Source organism: Grus americana, chromosome 5 (genome assembly GCF_028858705.1).
Source record: "Grus americana isolate bGruAme1 chromosome 5, bGruAme1.mat, whole genome shotgun sequence".
Taxonomy (NCBI): domain Eukaryota; kingdom Metazoa; phylum Chordata; class Aves; order Gruiformes; family Gruidae; genus Grus; species Grus americana.
In genome coordinates this window covers 11,468,389-11,486,294 of record NC_072856.1, presented here as the reverse complement: position 1 = coordinate 11,486,294, position 17,906 = coordinate 11,468,389, and the positions used below count along the sequence as shown (strand labels likewise).

Sequence of the window (17,906 nt, the reverse complement as noted above, 5' to 3'; positions counted from 1 at the left end):
CATTCATTAATGAAAGCATCACATGTGTGGCTCCAAGAAAATTCCTTGAAGATCTCTAGTAGCAAACTCCCTCTAGCCTCATAACTCCTCTTAAGGAGGTGCCAACCTCACCTTACATCCTTAAATCCCAAAATTTCATTATAATACCTAATGTGTGATTTATCTTAATCTCTTAGGTACAGAATTAATAATGCATTGTAATGCTATAGTGAGCCATACTTGCAGAAAGGTGTAAATTTCTCCAAAAGCAGCACGTCTATCCTAATGCTTGCATGTAAGCAAGGAAAAGATGATGGCCTAAGACAATAATAATTTACCAGAGGACTAAAAAGGAAAACATTTGATTTATATCAGAATCAGACAAAACAAGATGAACTGACCTGAAATACAGTGGTCTGAGTAAAAGCCACACGTAGAATCTGAGTCCGGCAACATCAAAGAGGTAGCAAAATACTTGTTATTAATTTATCAGGAAATAATAAGTAAATAAAATGCTTGTTTTTTCAAGAAGCAGAAATCTATATGTATCACACACTCTTATTAAAATACAACAGTGGATATGGATTAATGAATTAGTCATCTGCATTAATCAAAGGGAATGTTTTATTATTATCCAAAATTAAACAAAAGGCCTCTTTAGAATAACACCTGCCAAATAATTAGTACAACCACCCACCAACTTGACCAGCTGAAGAAGAGAATACTCACCAGCCAGAACACCAAGCAGAGGGAATATTTTTGGTCCAGTCACCAACTGGTTCTTGGAGGTGCGCAAAGTAGTTCTCATAACTAGGGTGAATCACTGACCTGGCTTATCTGAAGCCCCTAAAATGAGTAAGGTATCACATCACTTAGTGTATGACGATTATCAAAAATACAAGATACACCAAATTTATTTAACAGCTACTGCAAGTAAGCAGGGAGACTGAGTTCTTGTGGTGTTTCCTGATTCTGTTAAATCAGGATCTTCTTCCCTCCACTTTCTCCACTCTTTCATTGTTCACTCCTTCGAGGTTCCCAGTTACTGTGCAGAACCCATTTCCTCTCTCCAGTGAAGAACTCTGTCATGTCCACCTTGGCATCAAGCCTTATTTCTTGCTTATTGTACCATATCACCTGCTCCTTTTTCTGTTTGTTTTGTTTCATTCCTGGCAGATTTTTAAACTGCTTTATTCTACACTATATTTAATAATAGGTTATCTTAATAAAACATGCTTGATTTGTATTCACAGGGTTAGGTTTTCTTTTTAGTCTATTCTCTAAAAGGTATCTGGCAAATTTATTTGGGGCATATCATCCTGAAAAGCACTGTTTATGTTGGACAAAATAATAAGTAACCCCAGACAAGCTGTATGCAAAAAGTACAGCAGAAGCTTTATTTCATTTGAAATTCTGTATATTATAAACACACATATGCACCTGAGTACAAAAAACCCCCATGCAGATCACTATTCAAAAATGAAAAAAAAATAGTAAACCATGATGAAGAATACAGTATCATTAAGCTAAGATTTCTTAAATATGTTTATATATTACTTATAAGAATAATTTACAAGGATATGAAAAGCACAGCCAAGAATTAATGACTTAGGAAATACCAGGATTAAGACTGCATATTCATTATGATATACATCTTTACTACATGTGCATCTACTATTTCTTCTACGTGATCCATGCCTTACTCAGAGTTAAGACAGATTGATTGCTCTCTTACTGAGCTGCTATCCACTATTTGATTTTGTTCTTATTTGTTCACTGGGCAAAAGCCAGAACTGTATTCAGCACACACAGTATTCCATTACTGCTTTAAAGGAGGAGTACTGGACTTCAGTGGGTATGAATCTTCCTCCCTCTCCTCTTACATACAAATGATTTCATAGCAGAGAGGGGGCATGCCTGTACCACGCAGCACAGCGTAACACTGAGTTAATTTGACTATTCCAGTAACTCCACAGCAAACGCAGCCCATGCTGCCCACATCAGAGGATAAACTAACTTGGGTACCAAAGGCAGGTTGGAGCAGCACCACTTCACTCCCAGTACAGCTAATCAGAGCCGACATGCAGTCCTGCTCGCAGTGCCAAACATGGCTGAGCAACGTCTTCACTGCGCAACACCGATACGGAGAGGGTTGATGGGCTGTTGGCTTCAAGCCTGGTTATTATAGGGACGATGAAGTCTACAGAAAGTTTTATTCCTTAAAACTCTATGAGCATGCACCAACTTTGGTACTGCTGATGCCTATGAAGCAAAATATTTTAGAAAAAAGCATTCTTTACAGAAGAGATCAAAATCAGTACGTTTTAATTAAAGAAGTGGTTTAATCCAAATGGCATTTTTGGTGGAACAGCTAAGGTTTTTCAGCAGAGGTCTAGAACTACAGAGACTGTTTTATTGGTCTAAAACACATTAAAAATTACTGGACAGACACTGGACAGTGGTTAAGACACTTTGTCTGAATCAGACCTTGAGTGACTGGCCCCAGATACCCTTGACCAACAATCCCTCTTGATTTTACAACCTATAGTATAATATCAGACTTCTTTTACTGGTAAATCTAAGAGGTCGTCTTACTAATGCTGTTCCTTAAAACAGTAACTTATTGCTTCTTAATAAAGCTAAACAGGCTTTAATATCTGAAAGCCAATAGCAAATTATGATCTTTGGTGACATCTGATGGAACAATCAAATCGGGTTTTTCTCATTCCATTCACTGTTGCATAGTAGGGGGGTCACACACTAGGATTTTTAACTCAGTAAGGCATTGAAGGTAACTAGGACATTCAGTGATGTCTTTATCAGCAACGTCTTCATTTCACATAAGTGAATGTACCCAGTTAAAAATGCTTGCATTTGCTTTAAATAAAAAAAAAAAGTATAATTGGGAATGCTGCGTTCATGTTAAAGACATTTGTAAGATCCTAAATAACAATTAGCATGTCTGTATGTGTTACACACTCTGTTATTATCATAAATATAATTCTAATTTATAATATATTGTCTGAAAATAGGTACTGTTTGAATGACAGGCAATACTTAGTAGATCTCTGTATATGCTAAGAGAACTGAAGGTCAGCCTGTAGAATCCAGAAGATCCTGTTTACTAATTCATGCAGTGTTTCACAGGCATGCTATAAGGACACAATAGTAGCTTTTTTGCTTCTTGGTATTCTGCAGTGGTGGAGAGCTTATTGGATTTTTCTCACTTGCCTGTCACGCCCTAAGGGTTTCTAGATCATTAATGATCAATAGATCCATTTAGATAAGTGATAATTCAGACAATTGAAAAACATATATGCTTCCGTGATGGGTCTGTGGTATTAGTCGCAAATGAATTCACTGTTTAACCCTCCCCTGAGTAATAAATGTACTATTTGAAGATGCTAGCTTTGATGATTCCATAATAACTGTGGCATAGTATTTGGTTTATTTGTCCAAACACTTTACAAATATGCTTCCTTTAAATTTATCGACTTCACTAAGATCCTGAGCTCTGTTTAGGCCTTTTGACCTTATTGTATATTTAGCTACTGCACCAGCCTCTGCAGTTACAAATGCAAAAACCTTCTCTCTTAAGGAGCTGCTCAGTGTTGTCAAAAGTTCTAAGTCCAAAGCAGGCAAAACCCAAGATCCAAGAACAGAGTCCTTATTGTCCATACATTGGAAGCCAACTTCAACCTCTGCTTTATGTTCACCTTCCCTTTTGCCCATCATCCACGCCTCCTGTATACACACAATTAACAGGCACAGATCTAGAGTTAGGCCAGTTGGGAAAGAAGCAGGCATGGGGTCCATGCATAATAGCTAAGGAGGCCAGGGGGTCAACTGCATGTAGGAAGGACAGCCACAGCAGCCCCCCCCCCCCCCCAAAAGACACATCTAAATAATTGCTTTCCTGTGGTGTATCATAGGCACGGACTCCGTAGGGTGCAAGTACAGAATCCACTTTATTACAGAATTTTCTGATTATATAGTATTTCCTGTTAAAAGGGGAGGCTCTTTTATTCCCCAATCATCACCCGATTTGTGTTCCCCGCAAGATCTGTTATTCTGTTTTTCTCTTGCACCTGGCAGGTGCCTGGCTGTCTGTTCTCAGCTCCTTATCTCCTGGATTCGGCCAGTCACATGTTATTTACGAGCTACTGAAGAATGCAAGGCCTGTTTTGTGCATAGCTTTTCTTTGAACCGCTGTTTTTCGCTGCTTTAGCGCACAGGTCAAAATCACACATTTCCCATGCTGTCTTTATTTGCTAAAGCGTTGTTCTCCACATCTCCCCCTTTTTTGTTTATGACAATCCCGTTGAACAACAGTGTGTCCATAACATGTGCATCTATCTTCTGTGCTCGTCAGATAGCCGACCATAGAATCTGTAAAAAAAACCCACCAAGAACAAGAAAAACAACGCAGTGCCTATGCCAATAAAAACCCACATTCGAAAATTTAAACCACTAAACCAAGTTTTCAGATTTAGCCATAAGTCATTTTTTAATGTGTCGAATACACTTTGACTCATTAGTTCCCGTAATTTTTTAATTTGGTCCCCCAAATGATCATGTAAAGATTGAATATTATGTTAAAGAGATAAATCAAATGTCCTTGTAAATGTTGTTTCACAATTCCAATCATGCTGAGTGTCATTCCATAGAAGAGGCGTAACACACAAGGCCTTATATTTATGTTAGTCGAGATAAGACTTATTTTATAAATCGCTAAAAGTTATACAACTCCTAAAGTCTGGTGAAGACAGAGTAATACAAAAAGATCCATTACATGATAGAATAGTAGCATTGGAGGTTAGAGCAAAAGATAAGGATGAGTTGTGCAGACCATGATTTCTGCTTCAGGCAAAAGCGTTACATTAGCCTTAGTTGCGTTCTCTGTCGTTAGTACTTGATATAATTGTCACTTAAAAAAGGAAAGGCCCATCTGCCAAATATTTGAATGAGCCAGGAAAAAAGATAAATCTGATGTGTTAAAACTATCATTGTAATACATCTGCAATTCTATAAGCCGCCATATCTTAATTGTGAGGTTGATCAATCCCAGATGCAACATCATCTTGGTGTTTCTTATCATCCTGTTCATCTTCAGTATGCGTTTTCACTTGCGCTGGCTTTACATACCTAGCAGGGATCCAACAGGGACCTGAGGGAAGAGAAACACAAGCATATCCCCGTCCCCAGGTAAGCAAGGGGACCGGTCCTTCCCATTGACCAGATTCCAAATTTTTATAAAACACCTGAGGCTTCACGGTAGAGGATTCCTCAGTTCTAAAATGTCTATCTACTGTGGAACTATATTGCTTAGATCCAGATAGATTAAGAAAATTTAAAACATAAGTAGCTTTGTCTAATATTTCCTGTGGTGTTGTCCCTACTGGATTCCCCCTTTTTTGTTTATCAATAATAGATTTCAAAGAACGGTGGGCACGTTCTATTATTGCTTGACCAGTAGGGGAATGCGGAATTCCAGTAATATGTTCAACTCCCCAATCCTGTAAGAATAACAGAAAACATCGAGAAACATAAACTGGGCCATGTCTGTTTTAACTTTCCATGGGACCCCCATGGTCGCAAAACATCTTAAAAAATGCTTCACAACGTCTCTAGCATGTTCTCCGGAATGGGCAGTGGCTACCAGAAAACCAGAGAAGGTGTCAATAGAAACATGAACATATTTAAGGTGTCCAAAAGAAGAAATATGTGTGACGTCTGATTGCCACAAATCATTAGCATTTAAACCTCTGGGATTAGTCCCTGGCAAAACTGGCAAAGGGGACAGGCGCTGACAATCCGAGCATGCTCGAATTATATCTTGAGCCTGTGCGGTAGTTAAAGAGAAGTGCTTTCGTAATGAGTGTGCGTTTTGGTGGAAAAATTCATGAGCTAATTTTGCCTGATCAAAACGTCGAGGAAAAACTGCAGCCATTGTAAATTGGTCTGCTATTGTATTACCTTCAGCAAGGGGTCCTGGTAAGTTAGTGTGAGAACGAATACGGACAATGAAATAAAAACGCTGTCATATTTTTAAAAGGTGGGCTAGCTTTAACAATAAATCAAACAACTGTTTGTTGTCTACCTCTCGTATAAAAGCGGATTCTAAGCGCTGAACAATACCTGTAACATATGCAGAATCTGCAACGATATTAAGAGGTTCCTTAGAAAATAACTCAAAGGCACGGACCGCTGCAGCTAACTCTATGATCTGCGTCGATCCAGATAAGTGAGAAACATCTGAGGCCCACTCCTCGCAGTTTGCATGACGCCATACAACTGCAGCCTTACCTGTTTTGCCAGAACCATCGATAAACACAGCACGAGCATTTTGTAGAGGAACAGAACTCAACAAAGACCATGGTTGAAGAGGTAAACAGTGCAGAGAACCTAATAAACAATGGCGTGGCAGAGAATACAAAATAACATTAGCATAATCAGCCAATGCAGCCTGAAAAGTTAAACTATTACACAATACAACATGAAATTCTTCTTTGGTTAATGGTAGATGAAGGAAGGTAGGATCTTGTCCTGTCAATTGCTGACATTTCAAACGACCCTGCAAAAGAAGTCTAGCAATCATTTCTACGGCAGTGGTCAATGTTTTCGCAAAAGAATGTGGCAAAAATAACCACTCCAAAACGCGTAAAGCATGCTCTTCCTTCCGCACCTTCTCGTCCCACTGACCTAGGAGAGCATATGGTTGAAAGGAATGATAAACGATAAACAAACTGGTAATTGCAGAGAAATTCGATGAGCAAATGTAAAATTAATTTTATCCATCACTGTCTGCAGCACCGATTGGGCTGCTTCTGTCAATTGTCTAGGAGAAGTTAGTTCAGGATTCCCCTTCAACAACGAAAACAAGGGCGACAGTTCGTGTGTCGTTATTCCCAACAGTGGTTGAAGCCTGTTAATTGTCCCCAACAACTTCTGTCAGTCATTTAGAGTACTCACTGTAGTAGCAAGTCGTATAGACTGTGGATATACATGCGAATCTCCTCCCATTTCCTGAGGTATTCTCAGGGAGTGGATTGCCCTGTTTATCAAACTTAGAGCAACATTGATTACCCCAGTGGTATCCTTTTTGACAACAAGGGCATAATCGAGCAAGTTGTCTTCCCTGCCCTCCTTGTCCTCGTCCTCCTCTTCTGTCTTTCAGACAATCTTTCTTCACACGCCCTTCCTGACCACAGGAGAAACATTTAGTAGCAGCTCGTGCAACTGCCAACTGTTGAGCTAAGGCAGCAGCTAGCATATCTGCCTTATATTGCTCAGAGCCCACATTTTGGCATGCTCTAATAAGATCATTCAAAGTTTTTGCGTGATTACGAATAGGATCAATGGCTCGCCTGCAGTCCGTGTTTGCATTCTCAATAGCGAGCTGAAACAATAACAATTCTGCTGCTTCAGAAGAGTCTATCTGTCTCTGTATAGCAGTTTGTAAACGATCCAAAAATTGTATGTACGGCTCCTGAGGTCCCTGACGAATGGAAGCAAATGACGACTCTCGCTTGCCGCAATCCGGCACCCGTCGGAGTGCCCTCAAGGCTAACCCTGTGGCTTGGGTAAGAACATTCTGTGATAGTCCAGCCTGTGCTATCCCGGTAGCATAATGACCTTCTCCCATTAATTCATCAAGACCAATAGCAATTCCTGCCATTAAATTGTTCATCACCTGAATTTGCACCAGCTCATGGTATTCTGAAAACCACACAGAGTACTGTGCTGCAGACAACACAAGACGTAGGATGGATTTCCAATCTAAGGGTGTCAGTACGTAAGATTCCCCTATAACCTGTAACAAGTTCATTGTGAATGATGCCTGCAAACCATACTCCTTTATCGATTTGCGGACCTCCTTTATTACATCATATGGTAAATAAACATATTCGGGGGGTCTATTCGGTTGATACAACACAGGCATGGCTTGAAGAAGCGATATGTCCCCTCTTTTTAGTGCCTCTGTCCGGCACTCGTCAAGTAGTCCACCCAAGATTTTAGACTGAACAGTTCCTTGTAATGGGTAACTCGGGGGGGTGGGTGGGGGTGCAGAAGGGGGTGGGCGCGTGCTGAGTAGGGGGAGTGGGGGGGTGGGCGTCAGGGATATCCGTGAGAGAGTCTTTTGTCTCTGTTGTTGCAAAATCTCTTCTGCCGTGGGGGCAGAAACAGCCATTGCTTTTACAGGAGTAAGTGGGGGATATAAATCCGGCTCTCGTTCAGGGTCAACAGGACCTGGATCAAAAGGATCCCCAGGGTCTGCTCCGCCCTCCGACAACGGAGGTTCAGTCACCACCTCAGCATAGTCTGACTCCAACTCAGGATCTATTAATTCAAACGAACGAGATTCTTTTCTCGTATTTATCTCAGCGGGTGGTAATATGGAGTCATTCACTTTCTGCAATATCTGTTCAGCAGGTAGCAGAGTCCTGAGAGCAGTATAAACCACACGCCAAGTAATCAATATATCATCGGGGAGCTCCAACTGCAAAAGCTGCTTAGCTCGCAGCTCCTCTCCAACCTTCTGCCATTGAGTGAGATCATATGAGCCTTTAACAGGGAACCACGGACAATAGTCCCGAATCCATACAAGCAACCTCACCAAATGCAGTGGAGCGACCTTAAAACCTTGCTCTTGTAAAATACGTTGTAAATTCTCTGTATGCAACTTCTGTTCTCGAGTCGCTGACTGTCCCATAATGGAAAAACGACAGTCTAAAAAACTTCCCTGCGGCTGCTCACCTGTGTTGTCCAGCGACCAGTGATGAATATGAGCGCTCAGTGCAGTGCAATTTCCTCCGTCCAGCTACGCAGGGGTACACCACCGGTAGTTATCCGCACTGCTTTTCCTTCTTCGGTTTTTCAAGTCCTTCTTCTATTTTTCAAGTCCCTGTTCGGGCGTCATTTGTGGTGTATGATAGGCACGGACTCCGTAGGGTGCAAGTACAGAATCCACTTTATTACAAAATTTTCTGATTATATAGTATTTCCTGTTAAAAGGGGAGGCTCTTTTATTCCCCAATCATCACCCGATTTGTGTTCCCCGCAAGATCTGTTATTCTGTTTTTCTCTTGCACCTGGCAGGCGCCTGGCTGTCTGTTCTCAGCTCCTTATCTCCTGGATTCGGCCAGTCACATGTTATTTACGAGCTACTGAAGAATGCAAGGCCTGTTTTGTGCATAGCTTTTCTTTGAACCGCTGTTTTTCACTGCTTTAGCGCACAGCTCAAAATCGCACATTTCCCATGCCGTCTTTATTTGCTAAAGCGTTGTTCTCCACACTTTCCTTCATATATTGCACACGCTCCTTGCTCCTTTATATGCCACACATAAACACACAATACTGTCTCCATCCATCCTTCCAGCTGCTTTGCTGCCTCCTGTGTACCGAATACATTCTGCAAAAGTCCTTTGCCATCTAGTCCACACACCACCAAGTCCTTCCTCACCAACCACATGCACACTCTATGTCATTACAGATAGCTGCTATTCACTCCCCTCCTTATTTGACCTTCTTCGTGGAGAAACATCATTTATTTCCCTAGTGACTCCTGAAAATGCAGATTTTTGTCTTGCTTTAATGAAAAGACAGATGAAAGTCGCCATGGGTGAGACTGCATAGCAGGTGTGAGTACCTAGTATAGAAACCATAGGCACCTTGAGCCAATTCAGATAACTGAAAGGGTGGCTGGGAAACTCAGATTTCTCTTCATTCTGATATGTTTATCCAGTTCTGAGATCTTTTTTCCCAACAATTTATCTATATACTCAGTAATCTTAATCTTTATTATGAAGTTTACCATCTGTTGAAGGACAGAAGTCAGACTCATGGTCCAGCATTCCTGGGATCCTTTCTAGAGCTGTTTTTGTAGACGGGATGGACTTCTGCAGTCTTCCTGCTTTTCTTACATTGAAATAACTTTTAACTATGATTTTTTTGAATCCTATACAAGGTGCTCCTCAAATTCTCTCTTAGTCTTCTTAATTTCCTGGTTATTTTTGATCTGCCTATTCTCTTCTGGAGGACAAACTTTCCGTTACAAATGCCAGTCCTTTCTACATGATAATCACCTTAATTTTCTATTGAGCCATGTAGGGTTTTTGCTGGACCACTCCATTTTCTTTCCAAATTTCAGCACAGAGTTTGTCTTGAATTCCAATACAGTATTTTTGAAAAGTGTCTAGGCTACCTCTAGGCTTCTTGCTTTTTAGCCTGCCCCTCCCTTAACGCTTTATCTTCTTTTTGACCAGTTGCCTTTCTTTAAATTGAACGCTTGTGTTCTGGATTTATTTTGTTTAGTCTTTCCTGCTGCAGTGTTAAACCTAATCGTATTGTAATTGCTATTAGAGACCAGCTCTCCCACATACTTCTTGGGCTGGTCCTGTGCACTATTCAGGACCAAAGCCAGAACAGATCTTTTCTGGGATTGAAGATTAGTTGTTCTGGAAAGCAGGTATTTACTGCCTCCAAAAAAAATTATTTCTATGTCCTGTTATAGATGATGAGGTGTTAATTCTGTTGGTAGCTGAAACATCCCAATGCTGGCACCTGAATTTGCAGGTTCTCTAAACTCCCTTAACATTGCTGATCTCTATCCTCTATCTATATCCTGATTGGGGGTGGGGGTAATTACACAATCCCAACACTACATTTTTATTATTACCGTGTGATACTTCCAACCACAGGGATTTCATACTGTTTTTCAACAATAATTTCATTCTGTTACACTCCATTTTAGACTCCAAAACCAATGCTACCCCTCCATGTGCACATCTTATTCTGTCAATTTGTGTAAAGTTGATAGCCTGGGAACATCACAGTCATTGATTACCCTCTTTCTGCAAGGTCTCCGAGCTGCCTCTCTGTCAGGCTCATCCTATGAAACCAAGCATCCCAGTTCTTCCATCTCATTTTCCAGGCTTCTAGCACTGCGAGGTTTTGCCCTAGGTCTGTTGCCAACGATATTGGACACATTGTACATAGGAAGGACTCTGATTTGCTTTCCCTGCTTATTGCAGTTATGTTGCTTTCTTCTCAGTCTTGTCAGGCACGCACTGAACCTTAGCCACAGCCGTTTTGGGGGATCACAGCCATCTGACATGTGTGCTCCTCTACATCTGTCAGCTTCCTCCCAGGTTTTAGCACTTTAAGTTTTCAGAGCCAGCAGCCTGGCTCCTTTCTAACCAAGGTTTCAACCCGTCCTTCCTGTTCCTCCTCTTCTGAAATATTCTCCAGTTCCTAATGTATGTAAATGTCTTATCCTAATATCTAAACTAAATAATTTCTAACTGAATATTATGTTAATTTCTGTTCATGAACAACAATTCATCATCATCATCTTAAAAATTCCCTATTACAGATTAGATTGCTACCAGAGCACAGAATTTCTAAAATGTTTTAATTTTATGAAAGGTTATTAACAGACAGCTGCCAGATTATTAGCAGGCAACTCAAGTATCCTATTTACCCAGACATTAACAGTATCAACACTGTAGTGCAAGCTTTTCCCAAACAACTCTATCAATTTATCTCCATCGTGCCCAGGAGAAATTCCAATATGGAAAAGGGATTGTAACGAGTCCTGGGAAGCCTCACTCATGCCAAGCTGTTACAGATAACAATTCAGATAGGGAGAAAAGGATGTGAGGCAGCACCCAGAAGCTGGGGAATAGCAGGGTGATAAACCACCAGCATGATAAACAACCAGCGCCTGTTTGCAAAGTTCAGATAAAATACCAGGGAAAAAACATACTCACTGATCCTTCAGCTTCACCTTTACAGGGTGACAACCATACTCTGGGATGTATGTAGAAGGGGAAGTTCAAGTTAGTTGGTTAATATTTAAAAAACAAAAAGAGTACCCCAAAAATGGTTCCTTAAGAGCAGAGCAGATACATTTTAACCTGCTGCACATCTGTGTTCTCATTTGGACCCTGGCTTCTGAAATCACACACACTAGCAGCAAAGGGAGGACTGTTACAGGTATAGCATCTATACAAAGGCATACCACAAACAGTAGTGACTTGTAGCCAACAGCAATTCATCTTTAAAACAAAATCGTATCTTTGCACCTCTTGAAAGAATTACCACTCCTATGACTAGTATAGGCATGTTATTTTGCCTCGTTTCATTTTGTCTGTTTAGTTTGACTTGTGGAGTTATTCATCAAACAGTATACAGTGGCATATCTGATTGTGAAAAGTATGTGGTAAAATCATCTTATTCAACAGAAAGTACACCATTTGAAAATGTCCAATCACTTCCCAGAGCTGCTCAGTCATATGGTAACTGTCATGGGCTAAATGAACACTAGGAATGAATAAATTCATGTTCCAGATCTGTACAATTGGTGGTTTGGAGTATCTGTTGCAATATAAAAAGGATTTCCATAGTGGTCAGATCAGATCAGTGAAAATAGGTAAGGGTAGCCAGAGCTGCAGAAAGCATTCTGAAAGACAGGTGAGAGTTAATGGTCTTATCTTCATGTCAGAGAAACGTCATAAAGCCTCCATCACACCTGGACGAGGCATTGCTATAAACTAAGAATCAGAATGGAGAGGGGGTAAACAAAACATCGATTGCATTGTCTGGTGTGACAAGCACATTACTCCTTGTAGGAATATGCCACTGATTCCATGATGACAATAAAAACTAAGATATTTATAACTTGGAAAGCAAGTCTGCGTCTTAATGCCACAGGCTGCATTCATGGGCCAAGGATAATTTCAAAAAGTTTTTCAAGAAAGTACCTCATCTGTTTAAGGGATTAGGTGTGCTTTGGTTCATGTATGACCTGCAACTTGACACTGTATTTGAAAAGTGACATTTTCCAGGATGGTAACTGCCAGCAGTGCTAGGTGCTTTAAGCAATGGTGAATCTGAAGCCTACAGCACAGGGAGACTGATCAGTTTTGAAGTGCTTGTTGTGCTACAGGGGAACATACTTACTGATCCATAAAATTAAAATAATCATAATGTGTGCCCCTTCCCTTCAAGCAGCACACATTTAATAAAAAAAGGTAGCTTGGTGAGCGTGTCATCTCTCACCTCTGTATGGCCTGCAGACAGCATGTGTATTTTGACTTCATCATAAAGGAAGGATTTCCTTGGATATGTACATAGTGATTCAAAGAATGAAACTAATGTCTTAGAGCTTAATGAGCTGAAAATTTCCGTGAAATTTTCAGTCTTTCTGCAATATCCATTTTATCCTCAACATGCAACTCTCACTCTCTGAAAATTAAGTCTTTCTATCCAGATTTAGAGTTCTTGCATATCCTCAAAATCCAAGCATGGTTTGCATGCAGCCTGTCCTGGAACCATTAGTGACAAAGAAACACTGATATTCAACACACTGGGCATTTTCACATATTTCTTCCTGTCTGTCTTTGCCCAGCAGAACACCATATTTTTCCTGCTGCAATGATACAATTTCCAGAAGCAAGATCCCATCACCTGGCCTTTGTGTTAAGCACAGCCGCTCGGTCCCGTCACCTTCTCTGTGTAAGCTCCAGTATTCATGTGGCTGGGAGGTGAGTTCAAGCCAATTAAACATCACAATTTCTCAACTCATTTTTCAGATTGTTGATTACTCTGCACAGCTGCTATAGTTAGCATGTAAGCTCATGCCAGCATAAAGAAAGCAACGGAATAAAGTGGTCGAGGCTAAAATCTTTCAGCCACAGCCCAGAGAAGTTACATTAAAGAGATGGGTCGCCACTGCCTAAATATTTCATCAGAGCAAATTACATACTGCCCAATAACAAGACCTCGGTTTATGAATTTCCACCTGTGGAAATGGTATCTCCAGTAATGTCAGGAAAGCAAAAGATTTTAACAGCAGAAAGATCGCAAAATTTGCAGCTTATACAGGTCTTCACACACTATGGTCTTCTGACAATTTCACTGGTGATATGGTTGCAAAGGCACACCATAATCTGGCAGATTTTTAAAAATCCATAGAATAGGGTTTCTTATGTTTGATCTTCAGTGAAAAGGAACAATTACATAATTCTCTGCACACTGTACAGAGTTAGTTTAGGACAGACAGTAACAGAGCAGCCGAGTGAAGAGGCAGAAGAGAACAGGGTTTAAAAACAACACTCTCTCTAAAGATGCATTTTGATGTAGTAAAATGAGACACATTCAGAATTCAAAATACTTTAGAATATTACCACATAGTACAAATTGTTCATAGTTGGCTACTGAAAGTTATACAAACTTTATTTATGCTCCTGATTTTCAAAAGTGCTGAGAATCTTACTGCTATCCCTGAAAGTTTTTCTCTAAATAAGGACTACAAGACTGAATTGGATATAAAGTCAAGCAAGGCTTGTTAACAAAGTATAGCATCACTTTATTGCACCAGACTTGAGTTTTCCTTTTTGAGGTGTTTTTCTTCTTTTCCATCTTGCTTCATTCATCAGAATACACAGAATACATTTTGAACAACCTAAATTTTTGTCAGAATCTCCTTTCATAATACAAAGAACAAACAGACACCATCCCAATGTTTTGAACAGCTGCCTAGATAAGGAAACTGCAGTCGCTAAGCTCACTGCTCCAAGCAATCTCATGTGCTTTATAACCTACAATACTGGCACAGCCTCACCTACCAGGAGACCAAGAGAGATGTTCCTGCTTTCTCTCTGCAATATCCTAATTGCACTGCGGAAAATAGCATTTACCTGAAGATACAGATCTGTCTAATGCAGAACACTGGGGGCAATGGCACAGGAAAATATTACAGAAGTGAATTATGTGTCAAATGCAAATGAAGGACCAACAACTAAGTCTCCAATTGCAATCACAGGAAAACAATTATGCACATTACATTCATTTGTTCCCTTCAGTGTTACTGCAGAAGTTACACAACAGTTCTCACTAGTTTTATTTAAATCCTATGCAGGCATGAAAGGATTCATCCTGACATCATGATAAATGATGAAACATAACATTAAGATAAACTTATTTATATAAGAAACTCTGCTGACAGAGTACATGCTTCTTCATTTTATGTTTTTGGATTCTGTCTTTCCAAGATGCTCAGCCAGGTCTCCCATCAATTACACCCATGCAAAAGAAGAAGAACTTCAATAAAGCCTGTATAAATTCATCATTCTAAGAGGCAATATGTAATAGTAAGCTGATTTTGACAAAACTAGTAGATCAGAATAATAAAATTTAAAACCAAAGTTATCTGTATTGTCTAAGGAAAAGACTAGTAGTTTTAGAACAGATAGTACATTATATATTATTCTTTTTACTTGATTATGCCAAACATCTTGTGTTAACAGAAGGAATCTGGCTGTGTTTGTTCGGTTTAAGTTAACAAGAAAGGACCTTTCCTTTGCTGTATCTGTACTGTCCCCTGTTAGAAAATGTAGAACTTTGCTTTCCCACAGACACCCCTGTGCTCTACTGAGACCCTGGCACTGTTCTGCAACTCATAACAAGAGCTTGGAAGTCTCCTGCACACTATGGTGAACTCTACCAACTTGATTCAGGTAACCTCACTATTGTGTGGTTAAAGGAAAAAAAGTCTACCACTACTTAAACCAATGGTCGTACAGTAGAGCAACTTACACACCACAGACAAAAGTCTCACGACACTTCTAAAAGGAATCGCCTTGACTCTTTTGTTCCAGAAGTAAGCATGCACTCAAAGAAAGACAAGCAAATCCCAGAGTACAGTGGTAAGACATTTTAAACAGTGGCAAAAATATTCTGTGTAACTCCCAAGAATATTTGGTTTGATTTCTCCCCTTTTGGGAATTAGAATTTAAAAAGCCTAAGACGGACTTTTTTTTTTTTTAAATATCTTTTATCTCTTAAACTATAGCGCAGCTATTTTGTTAAACAGAAATGTTAAAACAAAGCAAGTTAAATATTGGATTAGCAGATGACAACTCTTCAAAAATATTCTCATTAAAGTTGCTCAGAGCACCAGAAACAGGGTTTATGTTTTAAAAATTAAGTTACAGGGAAAGCTTCCTCCCTCTTACCATACCCTTGAGGACCTGTGAATACTGTTGTGGCTGGCAGCGTACTGGCAAAGCAAATGCCAGCAAACTGCCTCCCCTCACAAAAGTGATTGATTGATCAGTTTAATAGAGCTGTAAATTGAGAAAAATGTTCCTCAAGCCTTCACAGTGAACTACAAGCAAATAATAGACAACAAGGTCTGATGCAGAATTAAAAATATAAGTACTTGTGAAATATAGCATATGTTACATTTTCCTGTCAGCAGCCCATAGAATATCTGACCACTATGATTTCCAGCTACATGACACAGTCCTTGAATTCTGGTGACACAGCCTTATAACATTAATGTTGGGTGCCCTTTCTTTCATCTGTAGGGAGCACACACATGGGGTTTATTACATTTGCTCAATTTAAAACAGAAGGAAGCCAGTACAAGGGAGCTAAAAACAGTGCTACAATGCGCTAAACCAAGAAAAGATCCTCCAGCCATACAGCAAAACCAAAATTCTTTGCAATCACTTGCTGCTTCTATATTTACAGAAGTCAGAAAGCTACCAATGTCTATAATTGTTTGTACAAGATATAAAGTGCTGTTAACATGTATAATTCCTCTATAATTCCCAAAAGATTCTTTAAGTACTTTTCTCCCTCCATCTAAATATATCACTGTCATAGCACCTGCCTTTTTTTTTTCTTTGCAAGACTGTTTCTGGCATATCATGCCATTTCTGTCCAGAGTTTCTTCTTCCTTCTTCCTATCCTTGCAAATTTAAGAGGACATTTGCTAGTTAACTCTTCTATACTGTGAAACAGAGAAAGCAAGCTGCATTGGAAAAGGGTAGACATTATCTAGAAGCCTACAGCAGACAATTGCCAGCTGCACACAGGCTTGAGCCTGTAACATCTGTAAGACAGTAAAGGTTTTCAAGGGATATATTCAGTTCTCACTCATGATTAATTATAGTTTTGTAACACAAAAACCAATTTCTAAGTAAAACCTCAAAACTTCAGCCATGACATAAGTATCTGAGATTCTGTTTTTAAGAGTTATTAAAATTAGACAAATCAAGGCATTTTGGAGATAGAAGTCAAGGTGGGGAGAGTTTAACTTTAGATGAGCATTCTGTTTCAATTACCTGAAAATATTCAGCTTGGGTTTGATACATTTTTTGCTCCAGTTTTGCTCCAACGTTGAAGCAAATATGGGTTTTCATTGCAAAATATACTAGGTTTTCATTCAAGAAGGGGGGTGTGCGTGGATTTAAACATAAACATTGTTAAAAATACAAATTTCTTTTTTGTGGTTGAAACTAATCCTGACACGTAAAAAGTTTAGTCTTTAATTGTAAAGAAAAAGCATTTAGTTGAAAAATTTCCAACTGTTTCTAAGTCTTACACAACTAGAATACCAGACTTCTATTCTGTCTTTCACTAAATACTGGCAAATGCGGCAAGGAAAATGCCAAATACTCATTGAGATTCAGCAATATCTCTGTAGGCCTTCAAATCCTTTCCCAGGAGCTGTGGCTTTACAAACAAGTCAGGCACTTCTGCAAACTTGTCTGCAGCCCAGGGGAAATAAGACAACACTAATCACATGAGATTGGGCTCATAATATTGGTCTTTTGTTCTTGTGGTTGCTTTTGCTTTTAAAGCAGTGATTGTCCTTACTGTATCTGTTGTAATAGTCAAGAACACACCACAGTATGGCCTTTGCCCTATCTCCTGCTGCAAGGCAAGAGCGAGGAAACAGAAAAGAGGAGGCAAGAGTAGTGAGGGAAAAGTTGCTTCACCCTGCCAGCACGGCTTGTTTAAATTCTGCAATGCCTTTTAAAGATCGACCTTCATTAGCTTTCGCATACCCTCTGACTGTTTGAAGGTCTTCAATACACTCAACTTTATCAAGTGCAGTCTTTTCACTGTGATGT

The 17,906-nt window shown here is 39.7% G+C and overlaps 1 protein-coding gene across 2 annotated transcripts in view; it reads right to left on the bottom strand.

Moving 5' to 3' along the window:
- The window catches only part of GALNT18 (polypeptide N-acetylgalactosaminyltransferase 18), a 336,920-nt gene that overhangs the window by 269,482 nt on the left and 49,532 nt on the right, over window positions 1-17,906 (bottom strand). The window contains exon 4 of one of the 2 annotated variants that reach the window (XM_054827877.1): window positions 709-825. In XM_054827877.1, the coding sequence (XP_054683852.1) occupies window positions 709-787 (79 nt within the window). In that variant the 5' untranslated portion in view covers window positions 788-825. Of the gene's footprint in view, window positions 1-708; window positions 826-17,906 lie in introns of those variants that run through there. The other variant, XM_054827880.1, reaches the window with a different exon arrangement.